The 26,619-nt window shown below is 40.4% G+C and overlaps 1 protein-coding gene across 1 annotated transcript in view; it reads right to left on the minus strand.

The window, feature by feature from the left end:
• The window catches only part of LOC114648132 (neuron navigator 1-like), a 249,027-nt gene extending 232,159 nt beyond the window's left edge, over positions 1-16,868 (minus strand). Inside the window, 2 exon segments of the mRNA XM_028796973.2 lie at positions 15,896-16,299; positions 16,301-16,868. Of these exon segments, the coding sequence (XP_028652806.2) occupies positions 15,896-16,299; positions 16,301-16,614 (718 nt within the window). The 5' untranslated portion in view covers positions 16,615-16,868.
• Positions 16,869-26,619: the final 9,751 nt, after the last annotated feature.

The following is a 26,619-nucleotide window of genomic DNA, read 5'->3' on the forward strand; positions in this document are numbered from 1 at the left end:
ACAACTGAAGATTTCACGCCTCCTCCTGTTTGCCAAAATGCAATGGGAAAGGGAAATTTGGCGCCCCCTAGATGCTGCGCCCGGGGACAGATGTCCCCCCCTTGATCCCCAACCCCCCTAGGTACGCCACCCCCTCCCACGCTATGCCACTGCTCTGTGTACATACAAAATACAGGCATTTTGTCCAGGTTTGGTCGCTGCCCTATGTCTATAGCTACCAGCACAGACTTCATTTCCTTACGATTCTGCAGTGGATGAGGCAGGTCTGACAATTTGTGGTGGATGAGTGTGTAATATTTTGAATGGATGCCATGACGTTTGGGGTCATATTAGAGTGTTTTAATACTTCCAAATAACTTTTCTTACTTTTCTTTTTTTTTTTTAATTTTCCTTCTTGTCCTGTGTTTCTTATTTGATTTGTAAATACCTTGTATTGTGTGCTATAAAGTGAAGAGTAACTCATTTGTGTGCCCTGTGATGGACTAGTACTCCATCTGAAGTTTGTTCCTGTCCTATGCTAAGTTAGGCTTCAGCACCCCTCCCCCACCCACATGGAATACAGACTGATGAATAATTAGTTCTATTCAACCTCAATAATATTTTACAGATTAATGTCTCATACAAAGTGCACAGAAGCAGACTCTTAATCAATATACCATCTAGACTATAAAAAATGAAAACTGTAATTTGCTCTTACATCTGCATGGCGAGAATCCGTCTGCAAAGATATTAATGATTTGTAGAAAATTACTCAGAGAAAGACCAGCGGCCACAAGGAGCCCACCGCACATTAGTCACTCGGTGGGAAGGTGGCACAGTGGAAATGGATCATTTTTATCATCAAGAACTGCACACTAAGTAGTTGAGCTGGTAACAGTAAGGTGACCTCCACTGCCCCAGATACGCACTGGAGCCACAACAGCTCTGGTGAACCACCACCTGTCTGGACACTTTAATGACAAAAAACGAATCCTTTCAATTTCAGAGGTACTGACAAAGGGGAACTTATTGTTAAAACACAAATTGTTTTCCTAAATGTTTTTAGCATTTTATTCAAAGTGACCTACAAATCACAGTGTAGTGAGGTAGTCTATACCTCCATGGCTGGGAACCTGGCAGATTTGGTGACTCACGCAGGACGCACAAGGCATCAGTGGCTGAGCTCAATAGGTGTGCTTCTGTTTATAGTTCAATGCCTCTTCCAATACGCCACACTTCCTCTTGAAAACGCTCACAGATCATTTTCTCCTGGTCACACAGACATTCCGAATGAATATATTAAAAGGAGCACACAGCAAGACAGATTTCCATTATGATGTCAGCTGTGATTTTGACAGTGGTCTTTTTCAGTGGGCTAGTGGTGAAATATTACACCCTCTGGAGGATATGTTAGACAAGAAAAGGCCAATGCATTTCACAATATGACTTGCCATGTTTTTATAATTCGCTTAGACTCCCCAATAAACTCAAGTGCAACCCTCAGGAGACTATCTGTGGGGTTACATGTGAGTCAGCAATCAGTGGGGCTTCAGGGTGGGCAGCCAAGTTTTTATCTTGGCATGGAGCCAGCTGAGGAGTTATGACTGCACTGAAAATGTCTGAAATCTGCAGACTTCTGGAGAATTTCCAGGGTCTCAGTGTGCGTCAGAACTCTTGGGGGTGGAGGGTCTTGTGTTAGTCAGAACTCTTGAGGGTGGCGGGAGAAGTTTAGTGTGAATAATAATGTTCAGAATGAGGCAGAAAGCCAGTGGTCACTGAATACAATGGTGAGGGTCTCAGGACTCTGCTGGAGCTTAAGGTAGGCAGAAAAGTGCTGGAATATGCAGGAACCCAGTGCCATGAAGCCAGCTCAGGGGTTATGATTGAATATTTTGAGACTCTAGGGTGGACTAGGGAGAAAAATGTCCCAAAATATAAAGATTACCAGCTGAGTTTTGTCTTATGTGTGAGCCAGAACTCAATGGTAGTTTGTGTTTGTGGGGGGAGATGTTCTTCCAATGAGATAATTCTGAATCTGACATAAAAGCAGTTATGGTAGTTAGATGGAAAGATATCTGATAAAATACCTCAAAACCAAGGAAATTAAAATTTTAAATTTAAAAGGGGCCCACAAAAGAATAGTTAAAAATCATACCCTGGCTGATATGTTCAGAAGGCCTATAATAATTGTTGTCAAAATCAACATAAGTGTGAAAGATCAAGATAAAAAAGATTAAAAAACAATAGATCAAAACTGTTACTAAATGTTCACAATTTCTAACCAAAGTGAAATCACTAAAAGTTATTAAGTCTTTATCCAAAAACGTGGACAGCTGTTTGTGCACACTGCCATCTTACATTATTTCCATGTGCCAATGTTAAAGTAACATCAATTCCAGGTTGCAATAAGCACTTGACAAAGGCATCATTGCCAACAAAAGTATACATGAGATAAAGTGGGCAAAATGTCAGAAGTTAAAATTGAAACACAACATGACAAGGTGTAACAACAGTAAAAAAATCACAATTCAAAGCTATAATTAACAAAAGTGCAAAAAAAAAAAAAAATCCATCCCAAACGCTTATTCACAACATTGGTGTGATACAGCCAGCTAAAGAGAAATTGGTGTTCCGATACTCCTCCTCAGCCTCATCAAGGAACATCACGAAGGAACCACTCCTGCATTCTTTTGCACAGCCATGGACTGGACTCTTGAGTGCATTGTCCACAACAATGCTGTCACCTTGCCAAAACATCACTCTACGGACGTTAACTATGTGGACAATGTTACCTTACTCAACCCTTTGCTCACAAAACTATAGACTTGAGCAAATTGAATCACAGGCATTCAATTTGGATCTGCGTGTGCCCTGGCAGAAAATGAAACTGCAGTGTTTAGGACGAACACAGGTGGCATCATTTTCAAGGTTCAGTTAGAGAAGCAGTTCTGTGAATTCATATACCTGGGAAAAGAAACAGTGTTCTGATGGCAGGTGTTCAACAAACATTGGAAGAATTTGCCTCACTACTTCTGGCATGAATTCACTACAAAAACTCTGGCGGCAGCAGAACAATAAAATAAACACCATGACAAGAATATATCAAATCTACGATCTGCATATCCTGCTCCAACACGCAAAGCCAATGCCAGATACTCTGGCATTATTTGTATGACTTTGTGCAGTACTCTGAAGTTATCTTCTGCACCCCTCTGAAATTTTACTAGAATAGCACCACCCATTAGCAGCTCTCACTTTTCAGCCATGTTACATGCCTGGAAACTGCTGTTCCAGCCCACAGTACTGCTGCAGTTGCTGTCTCCCAGAAGGCTGAAAGGTGTCTATCTCCAGGCTGAAAAGGACCTCCAGGTTGCCCCCGTCAGACCTGGATACAGTAAATTGGTGACACTGTCCAGTTTATTCAGCATCAGAGCACTGCCATCAACCACGTCCATGCAAAATTGGTGCTATAGACCACTGTTGCCCATCAGTGACAATGAATAAATAAATGAATGAAAGAGGCATGACTAGAGCTCGTGGGGGTTTGCAATAAGCAGAAACATCTTGAAAAAGACGGTTGTGAGCTGTTTGTAAGTTAGGACCTACAGTTTATCCTACAAACAGTCAAACAGATAGTCAGGGTTGTGCAGGCATCTATGGGGTTAAGTCTGCTAGTTAGGACTATGACTTGAGTTTGTTAGTGACTCTGAAAGGAAAAGATTGGAATGTGAAGAACCCTGTAGAAAACCTATACCATCACAAGAGGACTGTGGAAACTCCACAAAGACAGTGATTCATGGCAGAATTTGAACTCAGAACTCTAGAGATGTACAATTTTTAATAATGTTTCTAAAGCAACCAAATGGGCTTACACTCAAAGGAGGGTTAAACAGCAGAGATTAGTGTGCAGGGATGTGACTACCAGTCTGAAGCAGAAGCAGCTGACCTTCTTCAAGTTGTGATGTAGAGAACACAAACCACCATAACAAGTGTGGAAGGTTGTAGTTGTTAATTTAATTTCCTGTTGCCTATTAGATACCAGGAGTGGTGACCAGACAGGTAACAGATGATGGATGCGCTGTTTCCTTTGATCCCTCAATCCATTATTACAAGACTCTTAAGGAACTCACTAATAGGAATGAAAAATCAAAAAAGAGATCTCCTTAATATATTTTTGGTTTCTCCTAGACAACAATGAGATCAGAAGAAATAAAATTGAGGCATTTTTTGTCTCCTGCTTTTCTGATTTTTCTCCTGAGACAAAATACCCTGGTGTCTCCTGCTGAGTTTCAGCAGAGATCTCAGCAAAGTCACAAGATGGGCTCAGATTTTCCAAGTTAAGGTCTTAATTTTTTTTTTGCAGTTTGAAAGTATTTGTATTCAACTGTGAAATGTGTGAACAGTTATTTGTGGTAATAAAACACTTTACTATGATTACAAAACGGCAGTCCTTGCTTCTGAGAAATACTATTAGTTTCCCTAATTTATATTGCTGTTTTCCAATTAGATCACACACACATACTAGAAGAAAAAGCAGGCAGTGTAGAATAGTGGTTAAGACGTTAGACTTTCAACTAAAGGTTGGGTGTTCTAATCCCATTGCTGACACCATGAGATCACAACAAAGTCACTTGATCTGCATTCCCTCTGGAACAATAAAAGAAATGTTTGTATCTCAGATGTTTTAATTCACCTTGGATAAAGACATCAGTCCAATAATACGTAAAAATATGAAATCTTGAAAGATATTAAAACAAGACTGGAAAGAGATCTCACAAAATACACCATGCTTTTCAAACCAAATTCTCAATTTTGACTCCTTTTACCTCAGTTGTATCTCATGTGTGCTTTTTGTCTAAACCTGTTTCCTCTAAAGGAATTTTTGAGAAACATCTGTGACAAAGTTGATTCTTAAATGAAACATAAACCATGTATCTCTTTTAATTATCATGATCCATTAAAGATCAACTTTTGAGCAGTTCAATTTTCATATGGACAGTTACAGGCAGGGAATCAATACCCTCCAAGTAAATGTCATTGGGACTGACAATGCAGAGTTATTCCTGGGATAAAGAAGTTGTCAGCACTGCAGCATCACCATCTTGAGAATGTTGGTTGAATTCCCATCCTTGTTACCATCCGTGTGTGATGTACCTGTTCTTTCTGTGCATGCAATATTTTTCTTCAGTTACTTAGGATACTTCAGATATCCCAAAGAGCTCACTCTAAACTGTGTCACACAGGCTATGTGTGCTTGTGATTGTGCCCAATTAGAAAATTTGGTGTCCAGGCCAAAAGTGGTTTCTGTCCTACACCTGAACTTCATATCTCACTTGCCAGCAGCAAATGTGCTTCAAAAAATGGCACAAGACAGCAGAGAGTACTTACTGGAACCTCATGAAGAGAGAAACAGAAACCTAAACCAACAAATGGAGAGTTCCTCTGTACACAAGTGTAGGAAACAGAGACCTGAAATGTGTCCTGGAGACAAATCCTATTATAGTGGGATGAGGCCTGCAATAATACACCAAGCATCTAGTGGGAGGATAACCAGGCTATGTTATTGCTTCTTGACTCTATAACAAAGACTAACACTACCAAGTGCTGGTGGCAGGCCAGCTAATGTCCAGCAGGCCACAGCAATCAGCAGACAGTTCTCAGCTGGGAGAGATTTGACTCTGCTACCCAAAACCAGAATCAGGCAGCACAGAATCTGGTTTTCACATTAAGCACATACCAGGCCAGCTCAGGCTCCAGTGGTGTGATTACCTATGGGAGTTCTGCATATGCTGTATGTAAATAGTATAGTGCAACGCTCACTTGGAAACAATTTTGAATCTTGACTGGAAATTGGTCATGTGTAGAACTTTAAGGTTTATGTATGCCAATGTATCAGCTGAGTTTGAAGGTGACTTGGACAAATGGTCACTGACAGGTAAAGAGAGAGAGAGATGGGAAAAAAACAGAAGAGAATGTGATTGCCATTTTAGAAGGTGGAAAAGTGGCCCAGCTGTCAGCTCCTGTTGGACAGGGTAACATTCCATGTAGGAGAGCCCAGTCAAGTGGCTGCTCTTGTTTTGTTTATTTGGCTTCCTACTTTATTTTCTCCTGTTGATCAACTCTGTCTTGTATATTAAATTAAACATATCATGTTAATCATTTGGATACCGATTACATTATTCCTGGTGTGAAGTGACATCAAGGATGCTCTCCCATTACGCTCTACAGTAAGCACATTGATTAGCAGTTATACAAATATGGACTTCGCACATAAATAATTCGAACATGTATTCTGGAATAACCACTGGGCTAGAGAAATGTCTGCTGGTGTGATTACTCAGTGTGGCATGACTGAATGGTTAATAACAAGTGTTTTCCAAATATTTGCTCCAGCTAGTGAGTTGCCTTTATGTTTAATGTCTTAAAATATGTAAAACTCCTTAATCTAAGTCATGATGGTGAACCTGAACTAAGTTCATGCTTATTTTATTTGACCTGAGTGGTACTGTATGATGGCACAGTGCATAACGCTACAGTAAGGTTATTATAGTTTTGCCTGTTTATATTAGTTTTTACTTCTATATTTTTTCTGACCTTACTTGGAAATTCAATTTAGTTTTAGTTCTCCTTCACCATATATTTTTAGTTTTAATTTAGTTTTTATTTCACAAAGACATTTCTATTTTATTTTTATATCTATTAGTTTCAGTCTTAGTTTTAGTAATTAAGGTATGGTTAAAAAGCTGCTATGGAGTTTATTGTCACAATCAGACAGAACTGTACACTTTACAGTTTTGGATATAATATTAGTTTAATGTTATCGGAAGCTTACTACACTACCTGGTTTACTATTTGGTTTTGTTTTTGTCTGATAAAAACAAGCATAATTAAAACCAGATACTGAATATGATCAATTTTATACAATTTTATAATTTTTAAAATATTTTCTATGTCATTTGTGCTGAACAAATGTGTGCTGACTGTTGATACTTTTCATCTTTTCCTTTTCTTGCCCAGAATGGGACAATTTGCAATGAAATTTAGGTGAGTTTTAAGGTTTGAGGGTTTTTACTCTAAATGTCTACAGCACACAACATATCCTGCTCCAAGACAATGTGCTTATAATTAATGCCATCAATATTGCATTCAAAAAATCTCCCATACTGGGCTTTTTATTTTCTACCAGCCATATTGATCTCTGATTCCATCTCAGGCACATACAATTTACAGACAGAATTTTACCACCTGCAGGCCTGAAAAGATATAAAAAATTAGAAAATAGATTCTACTGTGTTCTGACAGGTGTGATTATGAAAATCATGGGGGCTTAGAAAGAACAGGGCTCTTAGGCTTGAATCAGTGTTCAGACCCCATGTAGCTTTGTTGAGGGAAACAAAGAAAAACAAGCATATAGTGTCAAGGTTAGGGGCAGTGAGACTTGAATAGACCATGCATAAGAACAGTAAACCCATAACGAGCAGAGCAAGACTAGGCAAGAGGTGTATGGACAGCCACAAAACGACAGAGACAGCATCTGAGATTAGGAACAATATATACATTATATAAACCTGTTTATGCAGAGCAAGATGGCAGGAAACCTGGAGCCTACACCAGCAGGTTTAGATGCAAGGCAGGAAAATCCCTGGTATGCAATATGTATGACATGGCTAATGTTAAGAACAAAAAGAATATATTTCAACTATTTTTGAGAGAGAGAAAAATTATAAAAGGGGAACAAATATTTTAAAACATAATTTTGTTACTGGCTAATTTTCACAATATCAGGTATTTTGTTCTGTGAATATAAACTAAAATAGATAAATTAATAAATATAGTATAAATACAAAAACACATTAGTATGTTTAGTTTTTCCCCAGACTCTCTTTGCCTATTTACCTGTAGTTCTGTAGAGACATTGCCAGCTCAGGAATTTTACAAGGTTTGTATCGCTTTGTTGTTACTTTTTTAAAGCAAAAGTGATTGGTCAGTAAAAATATGCTGATCTTGTATGTTGACCATCAGTCTCTAGATCAGTGCCATTTTATTTTGAAAAAGGATTTTTTCCTGTGCGAAGTGGCAGATGAATTATTGTCAACAAAACACAGGCACCTGAGAAATAAACTGAAACGTTACTCACTCATGATTTTTCTGTCCATACGGCAAAGGTTTTATTGACCAGCACATTCCAATTTCAGGTGTTTGAATTACACCTTGATATACAACAAGCGCAAAGAAAAGTGGCACAGTAAAATCGTTTTCTATTTCACACGCTTTACGCATCTGTGTTAAACTTGCTCTGTCACTGCAAATGCTGTGTGATCAGCCACCCTCCGTCAGCAGCCGCCGTTCACTGGATGAATATATGCAGGCGGCTCGTGGTGTATGACTTTCTGTTTTAGAGTTAAAAGTTACAAAGGTTAAAGACTAACGGCAAGAATATTCATTCAAAAATGAAACCTAAAAATATTTTTAGTAAATTATAATTTTATTTCAGTTAGACTTTCCAACTACTTTAATAGTTTTGTTTAAATTTAGTTTTTCATTTCGGTTTTGCTAATTATTTTATTTCAGTTTACGAAAATGTTTTTTAAATAATAGTATCAGTTTTGATTTTAGTTTTCTTTAACTATAATAACCTTGCACTACAGGATCATATTTTCTCCTATGCAGTTTGCATGTTTTCTCTTTTCCTTGTAGATTTCCTTGTAGTTTTTAAAGACATGTAAATCAGAATCATAGGATGTGTTAGTGTGTGTTAGATCTGCAAGAGACTGGCATCCCAGCTGCCAATTGATCTTGCTTTGTACCTCATAGTGCTAGTATAACTTCCTGCTCTTTGCAACCATAAAATTAAAAGACTGTGTAGGATGGAAGAATGAATATATCAGGTCTACTCATCTGAGGATAGGCACCTCTGAAGTGGACATATTAGAACAAACACGTCAGTGCAGCTTTACAGCAAGAGCACGTACCCCATAGTGATCAAAACCATCCCTCACACTTTTACAGTATATATTTTATCAGTGGCTTCAGTGGGCCAGCAGTCCTGTTTAACAGTGAAACCCGAGACTGAATTACACCTTCATGACCCTCCAGCCTGCAAACAGAAGTGATAAACTTATGCATGATGCATGAGGCACAAGATAGAGCATGAGGAAAATGTGCACTAGGGATAGCTGCAGAAGCTCAGGGGCTACCGCATGATGTGAAGTGTATGAGGAAATCAGATAAAGGCTTCCAACAACAATCCACCTCTTCTTAGCTGTTCTTAAATCCCCATTCAGCAACTCTGGAGTCATTGTGAACTTTGACTCTCCCATCTTGGCTGCAGTTCAGATGTTGTTTAACCACTCTGAGCTCAAAATGAGGACTCCACCTCAGATTCACAAGTTTAGTATGGATTACTGAAGTCTTGACTCACATGTAAGTAAGCACCAAGTTCCCCACCCTGGCTCCTTGTTTGTCTCACCACCAACACAGCAATCATCAAGAAAAAATGGATCCAAATAATTACACACTAGAAAGCTTTACTTCTCTCCCGTGCCACAGTGAACTGTTAGCACAAGAGAACATACTGTACATAAATGGTCTGACCGATCTGGTTTTAAACTTTTCTCAACAGACAGCTATCATGTTTAGTATACTTAAATGACTCAAAGAGGATTACTGTACTGGAAACTGAGAATGCATCTAATAGGAGAATGCTTCTCCTGAGGTGTGGTCATGTGGGGAGTTCCTTAAGGATCTTTGTCTGCGTTCTGAGTCTTTTAAGTTTAAATCAAGGATGTTAATTTCAATACAGCAGTAAACACACAAAACTGAAAACCAGCACTAAATACTGACAAGGTTCAAAATTGGGAAAAGAACTGGAAAATACAAATTAAGACAATGTATTGCAAAGTACCTCATGCAGTTTACACCACCAAAATGGGAGACTCTGAGAACAGCATATGTTCACACAACACTCAGGCTTCAGATCATTTGCACAAGTTAATAAAGTGCTTGGCCATGGCATCAAAGCTGTGGACTATATATATTAAAGGATTTAGCACAAACTCAGTGGTGTGCTAGAGAGATGGATATGTAGAGATTTTTTGTGCAATTCATGTCACAAAACTAAAAAATAAAAGAGCTCCTAAAACCAATCTGTAAATGTGTATACAAACTCTCAGTGGGCACTTTATCAGGTAATAGCATCCCCCTCTAAACAGCCAGTCATGTGGCAACAACTTAATCTCGATACCATGTAGACATGCTCAGAGTGTTTAATTGTCATTCAAGCAAACATTAGAATTGGCAGGAAGGGTGATCTGAGCAACTTTAAACATCTTGGTGCCAGCAGTGGTAGCTCCAGCAGCTCAAAAACAGATGCCCTTCTGAGGTTTTCATGCACTACAGTCTGTAAAGTTTATAGGGAATCCATCCATCCATTTTCCAACCCACTGAATCCGAACACAGGGTCACGGGGGTCTGCTGGAGCCAATCCCAGCCAACACAGGGCACAAGGCAGGAACCAATCCCGGGCAGGATGCCAACCCACCGCAGGACACACACAAACACACCCACACACCAAGCACACACTAGGGCCAATTTAGAATCGCCAATCCGCCTAACCTGCATGTCTTTGGACTGTGGGAGGAAACTGGAGCGCCCAGAGGAAACCCACGCAGACACGGGGAGAACATGCAAACTCCACGCAGGGAGGACCCGGGAAGTGAACCCAGGTCCCCAGATCTCCCAACTGCAAAGCAGCAGCGCTACCCACTGCACCACCGTGCCGCCCTTTCATTTTTTTTTTAAATCCATCCATCCATTTTCCAACCCACTGAATCCGAACACAGGGTCACGGGGGTCTGCTGGAGTCAATCCCAGCCAAAACAGGGCACAAGGCAGGAACCAGTCCCAGGCAGGGTGCCAACCCACCGCAGGACACACACAAACACACCCACACACCAAGCACACACTAGGGCCAATTTAGAATCGCCAATCCACCTAACCTGCATGTCTTTGGACTATGGGAGGAAACCTACGTAGACAGGTGGAGAACATGCAAACTTTACGCAGGGAGGACCCGGGAAGTGAACCCAGGTCCCCAGGTCTCCCAACTTCTGCAGAGTCCCTAGAACTCAATTCAGAAGCGCCCTTTTGGAGTGAGTTGGAACAGAAGGTGTGCTGCATGAGCATGTGGCTGAGAAATCTGCGGGAGGTGTGTAATACTGTTGAGTGAACATAGACCAAAGTTCATGAAGTGTGTATATCTGTATACAGTGGAACCTCGGTTTGCGAGTAACTTGGTTTACGAGTGTTTTGCAAGACGAGCAAAAATTTTTAATAAATTTTCACTTGATAAACGAGCGAGGTCTTGCAGTACGAGTAGTTTGTCTACTGAGCGTCATGTGATCACAACTGAGCTGATGGTTCTTCTCTCTCTCTCACTGCAGGATTGTGGGCAATCATCTCCTATTCTCTGTCTGAGTCGGCGTGCCTCACTCATATAGTCAACATCCGTACGAGCGTATAGTGTTTACTACAGCATTAGCATTGTGACTGTGTGCGCGCGTGTGTGTGTGTCCCCGTCTTGCACCCTAAAACACGAAGCTGAGTCTCAGTACTTTAGCAAAACAAGCTTTATTCAGCTTGAAACAGCAACAGCGCGGTTATTTATACACAGACACAGCAGTCAGGCAGGGCCCTGCACATTTATAATGTTCCTTGTTCCTTGTATCACCCATTGACGGCAGGCGCTTATAGCATGTCCGCGATCTTTTCAGGTTCGCTTTTATGGAGAACTGCTACAGCGCTGGGATACTGCGATTGCTTTGGGACGCTCTTCCGCGTGTCGTCCCGTTGGGTGCAATCCCACAAGAGTTTAGAAACTCACTCACACCAGCCATGATTCTTTTCAAAGGTAAAGTGCAAGTTAATTTGTTTTATGTATTTTTACTTTATATTTTGTATTAATCATTTTTATATGATAGTTTTGGGTTGTGGAACAAATCATCTGAGTTTCGTTTACTTCTTATGGGGAAATTCACTTTGATATACGAGTGCTTTGGACTACAAGCACGTTTCCGGAACGAATTATGCTCGCAAACCGAGGTTCCACTGTATATTACATAAAATGATGTTTATATTCCATGTCTGAAATTTTCAGCTTACATTTCATTCAGTGTAGAGCATGGTGGGTGTATAAGAGCAGTTTTATATAGTGTCTTTCCTGTGCTCAAGGCACTTACTATATATAAGACTAAATTGAATAAATAACTAATGGAATTTAGGTAATCTTCAAAACATGACTCAAAACTTGAAATTAAGTGAATTAGATTAGCATGTTTTTTGGGTGAAATGGCCTGTTTTTTGAAAAAAGGTTCTAATGTTGGAATGAAATTAATCATCTTCATACAGAAGAGGTAGCAGGTGCATCCTTCAGGTCAAAGGGTATGTGCTACTATGACACGACAAAAGAGTGTTTAGTATACAGAGTAGACAAATCATCATCAGAATCTAGTTCAGGCTGTCAAAAAAGTTGCTTGATCATCAATATAAAATAGAGGCAGCAGGCACATCCATGAAGTGAGGGTATATGATGTTCCAACAAGGCACAAAATTTCATTTTACTTGTAGTGGATTTCTAGTACAGGATTTTAATATACTCAAAGGCATCAACAAAATGTATTTACTAGATTTAAATCAGCTAAATTTATAGAGTACTAAAGATGAGTGCTTTCAAGATACTGCAAAAGGGACCACTTCCTTACAAAGAATTTCCATAATAAAATACCTTCTCATCACCTTAATGAAAACCCCAGTTTAATTTAGAAAGTAAATAAATAAGTTATAATAACAAGATTTAATATAACTAACCAAATGAGGAAGAGTAATTGAACAAACTCATCTATATTGTAAACTTTATGCTCAAAAACTCCCTAGTCTGGATGTGTGGATAACTAACTCTCAGAAGGGAACGTGCCAAGGCTTCCTGTTCACACAAGGCTGTTCTTCCTGCTGCTACCTTTGTTTGTGACAAGTATCCTTTTCCTTTATGGGTGCCATTCCAATCACTAATTTAGAACTAGAATTGTACTTGACAAGCATGCTAAATATTAAAGGACAGGAAGAGGAGCAAGGAATCTGGCTGTATAGTGTGGCCAGTTAGTTCAGGCTCATGGGAAAAGGGGGGAAATCACGGCCCATCTGCACGTCATTGCTTGGAAAAGATTTCCTCAATGCTCTCTGCTCTGTTTTTGCGGATAGCAAGACTTAGCCAGGAAGACTTTTCATTTCTTATTAACAAGAGTGCTCTTGAAAAGTTTACCCCTGTCTGTGTGTGATTTAGTTGTAAACAGCAAGGGTGGTGTTTAACCTGCAGTGCACAAACACAGGCACTTCAATAATAGATAGATAGATAGATAGATAGATAGATAGATAGATAGATAGATAGATAGATAGATAGATAGATAGATAGATAGATAGATAGATAGATAGATAGATAGATAGATAGATAGATAGATAGATAGATAAGCATTAGATCATTTAAAAAGTTTTTTCCTTGCATAGTATGCTGTGGGCGAGACAAGTAAAAGGTCACTCTGAGTGAAAGGAGGTATAGATAATGCATGAGAATCCATTTTTGAGGAAAGCAGTATGGTTGATACTACTGTGACATGAATCAATCAGTTATTGAAAACACCAGCCAGCAGACAAAAGATACAACAAAAAAATCAATGAAATGGCCTATCATTACAAAAGCACATGTAGGCAATTTCAGAAGGCATTGAGTGTGATAATGAGCAAATAACATTTAAGAGAAAACTTTTATACAGTCAATACATGCAACAAAACAGACTTGTGAAGCAATAGCCAATTTTCCTGGATTTTAAAGATGCACAGAACCCTTTCTATCCACAAGCAAGGTAAAGGAAGTTATAGTAGCCAAAGTCCACATGTCCAATTATGTCTAAATATGACAATCTACTGCCCTATATACAGAGAATAAATTTGGAACATGTGTTGATACATTTATGATTCTTAAAAATAGAGACAGAAGGGAGTAAATTTGATTGATTAATCATTAATAACAAGAAGCTGACTTTGCATGTACACAGCTATACACAGCATCTACTTGTGGGTATAAATGGATGTAGTGAGAATGCCATAGTGGAGCTTGCATCATTTCTCACATATAAGTGTGAGCCTGATTTGAAAACAAAAAGAAAGATATGGAGATATGAAAGCAACATGGGACATAGAACCAGAACTACTCTTGATTTTTGCAGTATCTCACAAGAAATTTTCTCTTGGCTCCCTGCCTGTCACAGCTGAACTGTAAATGAAAGTGGCTCTCCATACATGGTCCCTCTTTGTTTTAGGTGAAACATTCCCTGCTGAAGAAGGTGTTCAGTGGTAAAGAAGATCTTCAGTGAGCCATGCTGTCACTTCAAACAATGCAGAAACCCCATTACAAAAAAAAAAAGCCTACACTACAGCTACACAAGCACTTCTGGTATTTGTGCTTGTAAGCCAGCATGGATGTGATTTTGCCTTGTGTTTGTATCCCAGCATGACCCTTTCTCTGTCTCTGTGTACAACAATCCTCCTTTGCTGTATGCTCCTCAGTTAACAATGTGATGGGCATGTCAAGGGCACTGGGAGGCAATCCTCCTAAGGCCATCCTAGAAGCCGACCTCTCCAGCCTACCATCTAGCAACGGGCTTATATCATCACAAATTGTTTTCAAGCAAGTCAGTCAATGTATCTTGATCCCCTCTAACAAGCTGGTGGAAGAACAGTGATGGCAACTTGCAGATAGCACCTATCCCCAACCACTGTCACCCCATGGCCAAAAAACACAAGCAGGCACCACCATCTCTGCGGAATCTAAACAGTATGTAGCAGTCTTTACCTATGGCCCCAAAAACTATTTAAAAGCCTTCAGTTGCAGCTGGAGGCTATGGCTGAGTAATGTAGACTGAAGCTGTAGTACTCATCTACAGAGAACCAGTGGGCGTGGAGAGGTGGTCAACACTTCTGCTGCCTCCCTTGGTTTCAGTGCCGGTTGCAGACCATGAACACTAGAGATGAAAGCCTAACCAACAAGGATGACAGTTCCTCCCACCCCATTGTTTTTTAGTATGAGGTAAAACCAAAAATGAGAAAGCCAGAAAATGAACCATGGTGTTATAGTAAATACGGCAGCGAATAAGGATAGTCAACGTGAACCATGTGTGCTCCTTGTACAGACTTAAGATTTTTACAATATTCATCACTACTAGAAATTATGACAGTGCTATAACCAGCACACAGAAGAAAGCCAGTGGCCAGCGACTTGGATGCCCTGAGGCTGCTTTACTCATCAGGGTTGTGAGATGCCCCTCTGAACAGCACTAGAGCATGTGGTGCCTTTGCTGGGACGGGGGATGGGTCCCAGCGTTCACCAGACTTTAGTGCTCTCTTCCTTTCCCCCAGAGTGAATGAAATGCTCCTTGTGCTATCTGAGAAGCAGACACCTCTGACAAACAGACCCCTACAAGCAAACAGATGCTGAGAGGCTTCAAATTTCACAAGGAACTTCCTAAAAAGCCATTAGCTGTGGGCCCCAGATGTGTCACACACAAACATTGTTCATGTGCATCCCAAGAAGTGCAAATCACTACAAGCAAAAGGAGACAGCAGCAGTCAGGCAGGCAGACACCACATGAAGAAGACAGTTCCTGGCTTGGGCAACAGAAGCAGGCACTATAGACTGACAAGGCAGGCAACTGTGCCTAAAGGAAGAGGCACAGGAAATGGGCTAAGGGCAATGGCGCCCCCTACATGGCAGCACTCTTCTCTTATTTAATGTGAAACACACATTGAGTACATACACGCCCCTCCTTCTCACTGCAGTAACCTGGCATGCCGGCTACCCGCTACTCACCTAGCATTTGACTGAAGAGCAGCTGTTCCAGGTCTCCAAGGACTGTCACCACTAGTTCAGGGTCAACCTTCAGGTAGGGTTTATTGTCCTCACTAGCCTGACCTTTGGCACTAGGTGCCACAGGCATAGCTGCCTTCTTTGCCTTGGCCTTGCTGGAGAGAATCTCATCATCAGACTTGCTGTCCTCCGCACCATCAGGCTCTTTGCTGATAGGTTTCACCTCTGCATAAGGACCTCTTGGGATGCGGCTGGGTTTGCCAAGATTGGAGGGGGCTGCCAGGGGGCTGAAAGGCTTTGGGGAACCTTTGCCCTGGAAGAGGGAGTGCTCAGATTTGGAGAGGTTACGTGAGAGGTTGGCTTGCCCAGTGCCCTCCTTAGACTTCATGCCCCCCTTTGAGGTAGGTGCTGGCAGGCTTGCTCATGTCATCACACCACTTGGGCTCATAGAGGTGCATCTTCTTCTCTGTGTCAGTCAAAAAAGACAGGTTGGTGAGTGACTTCTGCTTGCGCAGGTTAGATGAAACAGGCAAGCGGCCTTCAGTGCTGCCAGCTCGAAAAACCCTGAGCTCTGCCCGCGGGCCAGCCTGCGGTCCTCCTGGCTTGCCTCTTTTGGATGCCATGCCTTTGCTTTCACCTTTGCCAAAAGGCTTGGCTGTATCTTCTTGACCAGGTTCCTGTTTGAGATCCACTTCTCTGCTTTTCACATTAGCCCCGAGCATCCCTCCTGCACAGGATCATTTAAACGCAACCAGACAAGCAGAAAAAGAGACGGTAAGCAATGGTGCTCCTTATTCCACGCAGAAGCCAGCTGCGAGATGTCCTCTAAAATCCCTTTATTGTCTTTTTCTCGGATGACACCCCATCCACGGTTGCATTCTTCCTTGTGACAGTGCGAGTGCTGCAGCTGCGGCTCTCTCTGTGTCTAACACTCCAGCCGCTGGGCCGATCAGCAGCTCAATGGCAGCGTCGCCAAAGCTGGAGCCGGAGCCTCCCCTTTCTCCCCCTCCTCTCTTCCTCCTCCTCCTCCCTCCTCCCTCTCTCTCTCTCTCTCTCTCTCTCTCTCTCTCTCTCTCTCTCTCTCTCTCTCTCTCTCTCCTCTGCACTCCTGTCTCTAAGATGCTCCAGTGTGCTTCGCAGAGGGTGAACGGACTAAGGGACTAACAATAAATTACCGTCTCTTTTCAAAAACACCCACTTCACTCATGCTTTCCCTCCATCGTTTTCCTCCTGATGTCTGAATAATTTCCCTTTCACAAGGGCTGCTGGCCTGCTCTGTCTCCTGCTACATGCAGCCCCTGTGTTTTTTTTCCTCCTGCAGCATCACAGTGCTGTCTGTTTTGTCTGCCTCTCTACAGCTCACCTTATTATCCCACATTAATCAAATTTACATGCCTGTCCAAGGGCTTCTCCTCCCCCATTTACATCTCTCTCTGTCTCGCTGTCCCCGGCATAAACTCCATATTATGTTCTCCATTCTTTTTCTCTTTCTATCAAATCAATTTAGTGTCTCTGGGAACTAAGGTCTAAATCAGCAGCAATGGAAGGAAAGATAGGAAGCCTAGACTTAACCCATTGTGACATGTACACAGAGAACACCCACTGAAACCAAAGCTGGTGCCCAGAAAATGTGAGACTGTGTGGTGACAATGATACCCAATGTCACTCTATTATAGCATTCATCACTGAGAGTATTGAACACTCTCGTGCTGTTGCACGGTCAATGGGAGTCAGAGCCTATCATGTTAGCATCATGTGCAAGGGGGAAACCAGTTCTGGATTGAATACCAATTTATGTTAGAGCATGTGCATACCCACACCCATTCATACTAATTTGCGCAGTTTACAGTCATTATAACTTTTAATGTTTGATTGGTGACCAGAATCCCTGAATAAAACATCATGTGGATATGTTGAGATGGTAGTGGAGATTTCTAGGTTTCTGGAGCTAAGAGACTGGAGGACTAACTTCTCTGCTTTCTTATATTGTATTGTATTATATTGTCTGTATAGTAGACTCTGACAGAGCTGGCACTTTACTGTCACTAGTATGATATACCCCCTGAACCAGAGCTTGAATTTGAAAATCAAGTACTCACAGTCATTTCAGCTAAAAGAGGACTCTGTTAGAACAGGGGTTAAAACCAGGCTTTTGATTGTGAGCAGCTGACATTGATTGTATTCTTTATAACAAACTCACTCATTTGAGTCCTGTTGTGTCTGAAATGAACTGGCATTCTACATAGCAAAGGCTCTTGCCTTGTGCCCAGCACTGCTGTAATAAGATGAAAAAATGGGACTGGTGAAAAAATGTTTAGATTATAAATACTGCTATCCATTGTCTAAACTTGCTTAATCTAAAGGATCCTGGGAAATTATGTTTATATTGTTAGCATCAGGTACAAGGCACAAATCTTTGGGGATGTATGTAGAAAAGGAGCATACTTGGAGAAATATCTGCACAAACATGGGGGGTATATAAACTATACACAGAAACAGCTCCAGTCCAGTCCAGCCTTTCAGAGCTATGGGGGTGGAAGAGCTTTTTAACTACTGCAGTGATCTCAGTGACCCATTAGGCAGTAGCACTAACCACTGTGCTGTTAACGCTACCTATATATCATATTACATTATATCACTTATCACATTTTACTATATTACTGTAAAGGAGGGCATAGATGGGATGGCATCCCAGATGAATGGTGCTTCATTACCTGGATGGGAAACCATTAAAATGGCTAAAATGGAATACCATGGGTGGCAGTAGCCTTCTAAGAACGCTCCCTTTTGGACTCCTGAAGGCCTGCATGGGAGTTGTAGAGCCCTGTTGGAATCACTTTGTGCTGCAGCAAGGAGCTCCCAAGAAAAGACTTCCCTATCCTATGGAGGCTCTGCTTGACCTAGAAGTTCTTCCGGGATGCAATATTGGTGTGCCGGAAGTTCTCCTGGGTTTAGCTTGAGGTCAGCAAGTCAGAATCAGGAGGACAAAACTTACCTGGAGAGGAGGAGGAAAAGAAAAGAATTATATTGCATTCCATTGTGGTGAATTGTGGAAAATAGGGTTGTTGTGGAGTTGTGGTCAGAATTTGAGATTATGGGCACTCCCTTGTTTCCACATTATGTTATGTTGTTGTTATGTTATGTTAAGGGGAGCATGGTAGCATAGTCTGTAGCACTGCTGCATGTCAGGTCTGGCTTCCTGGTTTTGAACCTCTTACCCAATCATTGACCGTGTGGAGGGTATGCGTTCTTCCTGTGTCTGAATGTGCCTTCCCCAGGTATTTCTGTTTTCATCCCTCATCACTAGAGATGTGGTGGTCCATTTAACTGGTGATTACAAACTGGCTCTGATTGAGGTGGGGTGAGGGCCCTGCGATGGACTGGTTCCCTGTACAGGGTTGTTTCCTTCTGTCACTTTTGGATCTGAATTTTGAGTTTGGCAATGCTATGCCACATTATATTATATTATATTATATTATATTATATTATATTATATTATATTATATTATATTATATTATATTGTAGATAACAGATAGAAGACAAGTGCAAACCATTACACAACTATCACAAGACATAGAACACACAAAATAATAATACCGTGTTTATTATAATTCGCTAGAGTGAAGAAGGGCAGAATGCGAGGAAGCAATATACTGTCTGGAGAATGTAAATTACATTACGTTACATTATATTGTACTATATACAAAAGACAATCTACAGCGATTCTTGTTACTACTATAATAGAATGAATAACCACTGAGTTTTTCAATTATTATTCCATTACACAGCCAAGGAGAGAGGAGCTGCATTGTGCAGCCATTATCATGGTGGGGCTTTTCATTCTCTCACACAGTTGGGGCTGTCTGTTGTTTTCCCATTTCCAGGTCTCCATTTGTGTGTTTTTTCTTCTTCTGTCTTCTCCAGTCAGTCACTCTTTGTGTGTTAACTACTCTAAATTGTTAGTTCAGTATCATCTTATTCAACCATGGTAGACCAATAGACCGTGCAAACACATTCTGAGTGTTGCACACATGAGGATTGATTTTGCATCTGGTACTAACTTGGCCTTGGAGCCAAATGTACTGCATTATCTCCTGAGGTGCAGAGCAGTGCCTTAACCCATTGTAATCAGACATGGGTAAGTCATTTGGTATCTTTCTACCTGCCTACTCTCCTGTGGTACAAACAGAGATGAGTACTGTAATATAAAGAATGTCTACAGAAAGTGTGCCTAGTGAAAAAGCCCATTCTCAAACTTATAATTTCCTTTCAAAGACCATGGCTGTGGAAGATTGTCAAAAATAAATACATTATATTCTCAATTCATTAAATAATTTTCTCATAAATTAAAAGATCATGGGGAGCTGAAACCCATCCTGAAAGCACATGGAACAAGCAAGAATCCTCACCGAGGGAGGACCAGGAGGAAAAATTCTATGAATCTGTGAAGATTACCCACAATCCAGACACTTATCATGTTCCTGTACATTGGAGACCATTTGGCACCTGCATAACACCATATGGTGATGCAAGCTGTTTGGACTATTCATCATGGGGGCTTTTATGCTAAATTGAAGACCCCACATATACCTGCTTCTGGGTAGACCAGAAATGCCACTGGTTTTCATCTGAATTAAACCACTACTTTTAAGTGCAGCTGTTTTTGAGCTAAAATCATATAAAGAACACGAGAAAAGCTGCTACTGTGCTTGTTTGCCTTCTATGTATAAGTGCGGGTGTGTGAAACCCTGTCCAGGGTTGGCTCCTGCCTTGTTTCCAGAGCTCCTAAGATAGACTTTAGCCCACAAAAAAGTGAGTACATAAAATGAATGAAATGGATGTAATTATTTTAGACCCTTTATGAGATTTAATCCCTAGGTAGAGTAACACCTGACCTAAGACTAATGAAAATTCTGGAATCACTATTCACGGAATAAGTTGATGAGAAGTTCCTATATACACTTTTCAGCAGATTTTTTATAAACATTACAATATTCTCAACTGGTATTTACTTAGTACAACACCCTTTATTGTGCAAACTATCATACAGCTTTTTGCAAAGCTAAGATGCCCCTACTTTTCACCAGTGAGGCTATACTTAAGGCAGCAGAGAAGTCCCAAGCTGAAGAATAGCATATGTCTCTTTTTTATTTACAGTTTCCTTCCTGTATTATAACCAAAGGTTCCAGATACCACTTGTGAAATTTCACCACTCACTTAGTTCATGCTTCATAAAACAGAGGTGTCTTCATCAAGGCCATTGTGATGAACAGATATGTTGATCCAAAGGATTGTCAGCATTCACAGATAATGAACTAAATGTCAAAAGTTTAGAATTGCCAGACAGAAATCAGAAATATTAAATGGACAGGGGTTAGAATGGTTTGGCAAATGTTCATATACAGTGGACCCTTGACTTACGAACTCAATTCGTTCGCGAGGGCTGGTTGTAACTCAAGTTGGTTGTAAGTTAAGACTATTTTTCCCATAAGAAATCATGGAAATGCCCTTAATGTGTTCCAAACCGCCCACAGAAACACTTACTTAACTTTTTTTAATAGAAAAGGGTTGTATAATGTGCATAATTTACCAAAAACACCAATAATTTTTCTAATGTACTAACCAAAAAGTTATAAAAAGTTCCTAGCCTACCAGAAACAACAATTTCATACTGTACTCACCATTTAAGTTGACATCTTTGGCTTGCAGAAAGGAAGGAGGAGGAGAATGAAATGGAAGGTGGTTATTGTTTGGAAGGAGTTTCCTTATACAAATCTTTTCTTTGTAAAATTGTCGAGATGGTGGATTTCGACATGCTGTACATATTAGCAAGATCGGTCACACAAATGCCACTCTTATATTTCTGCACGATTTCCTTCTTCGTTTTGATTGTGATCGCTTTCTTTACTTTTGTTACCTTCGCTTCCTTCCTTAGCAATTATCGAAATAAATTATATAAATCACTGCACTGACCGAAGTTACGTCCACAAACACATGTATCTGGGCTCCGATTGACACTTACAAATGCTCTCGGCTGTTTGTTTACAATCGCACAAGCAGATACACGTGACCACATTCAGGTCGTAACGCAAGATATTGGTTGTAATTCAAAACAAAAATTTTGACCGTAAAGCACGTTGTTCGCATGTCAGGCTGGTCATATATCAAGGGTCGACTGTATAGTCAAATTTGAGAACTAGCAAAATTGAAAATCAGACACCTTTAACTTCAATTAAATATTTGTTTTATGGAACATGAAGAAAGTCTTTCTGTTCTTGGTTATAATGCTCAGGTGAATGCTAGTGGCAACCCCTTGTTCTTAAATAACCAGGTATCTATTACCTCACAAATAGATAAATATGCAGCTAGTAGTCCTGAAATAGGAACCAGTGTGGAGACACCATTAAATCCCATCATGAAAGGCATAATGAAAAGAAGATGAAAATTTCATAAAAAATAATTACAAGAAAATACAACAATGAAAAATATTAAGGCACACGAACATAAACTGGTTTCGGCTTGTGTCAAAACCCACACAATAAAGTTGCAGTCGAATAATTACTGATGTGATTTGCTTTTAAGCAAGCAGTATGGTTGTTGTCAATCCTTTGGTTTTGTGTAATATTCTTGTTTTCTACAAAATGGTGTTCCAAGTACAATGGACCACTAATAAAGTGGAAATAATTGTTGTCACCACAGGCCTGGTTGTTAGTCTGGACAGCTGAAATTAAGTACACAAATATTTGTCTTTTTGGTTCGAAGGAATTTACATACAGTAGCGTTGTCTTGCTCCTAATGCTAAAGCACCTGGGACTCGACTACTACCCGGTGCTGGGTTTTGTTTAGATTGGCAAAGAGATAATCACGTTTAAAGGGAAAATGTTTAGAATTGTCCAACAGGCAAGGGTCAAAACCAAGACAGGTATAATTCAAAATGCCCAGTCCAACACAGAAGCCAAAATGTAAGTCAAAATGCAAAAAACAGCCTTTTGAGGGAGAACTTATCTTTTAATGAAAGAGTCTTCCTTTTAAAAGAGTCAGCTGTAGCATTATGGCATAATGCATAATACACTTTCACCTCATATTACCAGCAAAAGGAAACCATTGGCATATGCAATACAGAAGCATCTGTGATGTATAATGCACAAAATGGTGCCATGATGATGTCATAAAAACATGATGTGAAAATATATATAAAAAAAGATAAAATAATTATTTGGCCTGCTTCTGAGTTCTGTGGTTTGTGGGCAAGTATCCAGATCAGGGATAGGCCAAAGGAACTACAATTGTGCTTCATAAAAAGGTTAATGTGAGCACACTTTAAAAGAGGTTTCCATTGCGAGACTAACTGAGAAGAAAAGGGTTTCCGCAGCGTGAATAATGGATTCCGGCATTTTTTCTCCTTTTTTTTGTTGTAATTGATTTTCAACATGCTGCAGAGGCTAACATGAGCTCACAGTATATTGATTATTTCAAGCCAGCTCTGCTGCCAATCATTTGCTCTGATACTAAACCAAGAACTATGGGTTGGATTGGGCAAAGAGGCACTCAAACAATTCTTAAATTGTGGTTAGCTTTCATGGTCAGTTGACAGTGATGTCACAATCATCCCATTCTCACCAGCAGCCCTGGAACTCAATAAAGCAAAACTCATATTGTGTCTGAAATATTTGGGAAAGTTGATAGCCCTCAGCAAAGACTGGCAGGCTCAGAAATAAAAAATGGCATGCCATGAAATGCTGAGACTTGAGCCAAATAACAGCTTTTGACATCAAATAACTTTAATGTGTTAAGCTGTAAAGAAGGACACGAACAACATGAGCATCAAAGAGGAAAAGCAGGCATGATGCTCGTCATGTTACCTAAACACTACTGGCCTTCTATATTCAACAGTCTCCTTGAAAGTGCAAACATGTCCTCAGAAATCTGCATGCTCCTGGTACTTCTTTCCAATCTATTTGTTAACATGATGCTGAAAGGAATCGTATAATGCAGAATAACCTTCTAAAACACAACTGAGAAGGAATTACTTTATAAAAGGGCGTTAAATAGATATTCACTTTATAATTCTTAGACATGCCAGCTAAACAAATTCTTGGAAAACTTTGCAATCATGGAGTGGTGGCCAGGAGGAAGAATACAGCTATCTGGTTAATGACTTTGCTGAGTGGTGCTGGCTAAACCAGCTAAGCATTAGCAAAACTAAGAAAAGAGGGGTGAATTTCAGGATGAAGGCAACTTTGCTCAGTCAAGTCTCTACCAGGTGGTATAAGGTGAGGTGGTCCAGCTATAAAAGATCTATTGGGTGAACTTTGATAGTAATATAGATTGGGTTGCGAAAAAGGAAGCCATAAATAAGTGAATTAAACGGAATGTGTTACTTGAGACATCTCGGGTCCTTTGGTGTGGGTAATATCATTCGACATGTGTCCTGTCAGTCTGTGGTTTTCACGACTACACTTTCATTTTGGTATGTTGACACCAACAGATTTAATGTTGTCTGCTGAAGACAGATAATAGAATAAATGTAAAAATATTTGCTATCGCTTGCCTTACATGTTCCTTCAGCATCTTTCCACTATATCCTTGCATGTCTGAACCTCTCATGACCAGCACTCCCTTTTGTTAGGCATGGTGCTGTAAAAACTGTTTCTCAGACTCTGTCATTATTTTCAAGGCACTGTACTCATCTCATGTCTGCTTTTATACTTTCTCTCATAGAAGGCAGCTCTCAGTGTGGCTGCTATGGCCTTACTCCTCCTCATGTGTTTCACATTCGCACTTCCTCTTTTGATAGCGTAACCAAAGCCAAACTGACAAATCGGACTACTTGTTGGGAGCGGACACACACATAGACCTCAGTGTTTTAATATATGGTAGATTAAATTGACATAAATGGACACAAGTATTCAGGTCATTTTCTAAGTATTTAGTGTAGGCGTCTTTGGCAGTGATTCCAGTCTAGAGTCTTGGGATTTGGGGACTTTTTTTTTCTACAGATACTCTAAAGTTCTTTCAGGTTGGATGCATACCTATTCGCAGGTCTGTCCAGGGATGTTTGATTGGGTTCAAGATCAGAGGCTAGCTGGGCAATTTAAGGACATTCCCACAGTTCTCCCTAAGCCACACCTGTGCTGTCTTTGTTTCGTGCTTAAAGTTGTTGTCCAATCTGAAGCCCAGTGCACTCTGGAGCAGGTTTTCATTAAGAATATCACTGTACTTTGCTACATTCAGTTTTTCCTCAACCCTGACTAGTCTCCTAGTTTCTGCCATTGAAAATAAACCTCAGCATGATGCAGCCAACATCATGCTTGACTGTTGGAATGGTATTGCACAGGTATTGAACAGTGACAGATTTTCTACAGTCATGATGCTTAGAATTGAGGCCAAACAGTTGAATCTTGGTTGCATAAGACAAGAGAATCTTGTTTCTGAAGTCTGAGACTTCTTTAGGCTTTCCTTTTTACTGATGTAACTCTTTCATTTGGCCACTCTGCCATAAAGCCCAGATTGTTGGAGTGTTCTCCTGATGGAAGAAGTTTCTCCATCTCTACACAGGCTCTCTGGAACTAAGCCAGAGTGACCACTGGGTTCTTGGTCACCTATCTTACCAAGGCACTTCTCCTCTGATTGCTCAGTTTGGCCAGGTGGCCAGCTCTAGGATGAGTTTTGGTTGGTCCAAACTTCTTTCATTTAATAATTAAAGTGGCCAGTGTGCTCTTTTGAACTGTCAGTGTTGCATATTTTGGTAGCCTTCCCCAGATCTGTGCATTGACACAATCCTATCTTTAAGCTCAATAGGCAACTCCTTCAACTTCTCTTGTCTTATTTTTTGTTGCACATTGTCATTTGTGGGACCTTCTGTAGACAGGTGTGTGCCTTTCCTAATCATGTCCCATCAACTGAACTGACCACAGGTGGACTCCAAACAAGCTGCAGAAACATCTCAATGATGATCAACAGAATGGGATGCACCTGATCCAAATTTCAAGTGACACAGCAAAGGGACTGAAACTTTCTTATTTTTAATAAATTTGCAAAAAATTCTAAAATCTTATTTTCACTTCAGGGGTATCAAGTGCAGCTCAGTGAAGGAAAAATGGGTTTAATTGATTTTAGCAGGTCACAACATGACAAAATGTCAAAAAAGTGAAGTGCTCGGAATACTTCTTGAATGCAGTGTTTATTTTACTGTTTCATCTGCAGTGTAATTTGTTTAGCTTTGTGTATTTGCATCTACAGTACTAAAGATTTTCCTTTGCCATTAATATCTATCTATCTATCTATCTATCTATCTATCTATCTATCTATCTATCTATCTATCTATCTATCTATCTATCTATCTATCTGTCTGTCTGTCTGTCTGTCTGTCTGTCTGTCTGTCTGTCTGTCTGTCTGCCTGTCTGCCTGTCTGCCTGCCGGCCTGCCTGCCTGCCTGACATCTCAAACTAAACAATGATATAGAGGACAGATTTGCTTTATAAAGCACACTGTGACTATGGGCAGTCACAAGTGTGCTATACAAAACAGACTTGATTCTGGGGCTGCTCACCATCAGATATGAAGTACTTTGCGACATTGCTAAATATGAAGGGCACTTTATAGAGCCTATCACCTTCACTTTTTGTAATTAGACTTAAAGGTGCTATATAGAGCATATTTATTTGTAAAACCACTCTTTTTGAGAGGACATACCTTATAAGGACATACTTTAGCAGATTCACTT

The sequence above is a fragment of the Erpetoichthys calabaricus genome, chromosome 3 (genome assembly GCF_900747795.2).
Source record: "Erpetoichthys calabaricus chromosome 3, fErpCal1.3, whole genome shotgun sequence".
NCBI classification, from domain to species: Eukaryota; Metazoa; Chordata; class Cladistia; order Polypteriformes; family Polypteridae; genus Erpetoichthys; species Erpetoichthys calabaricus.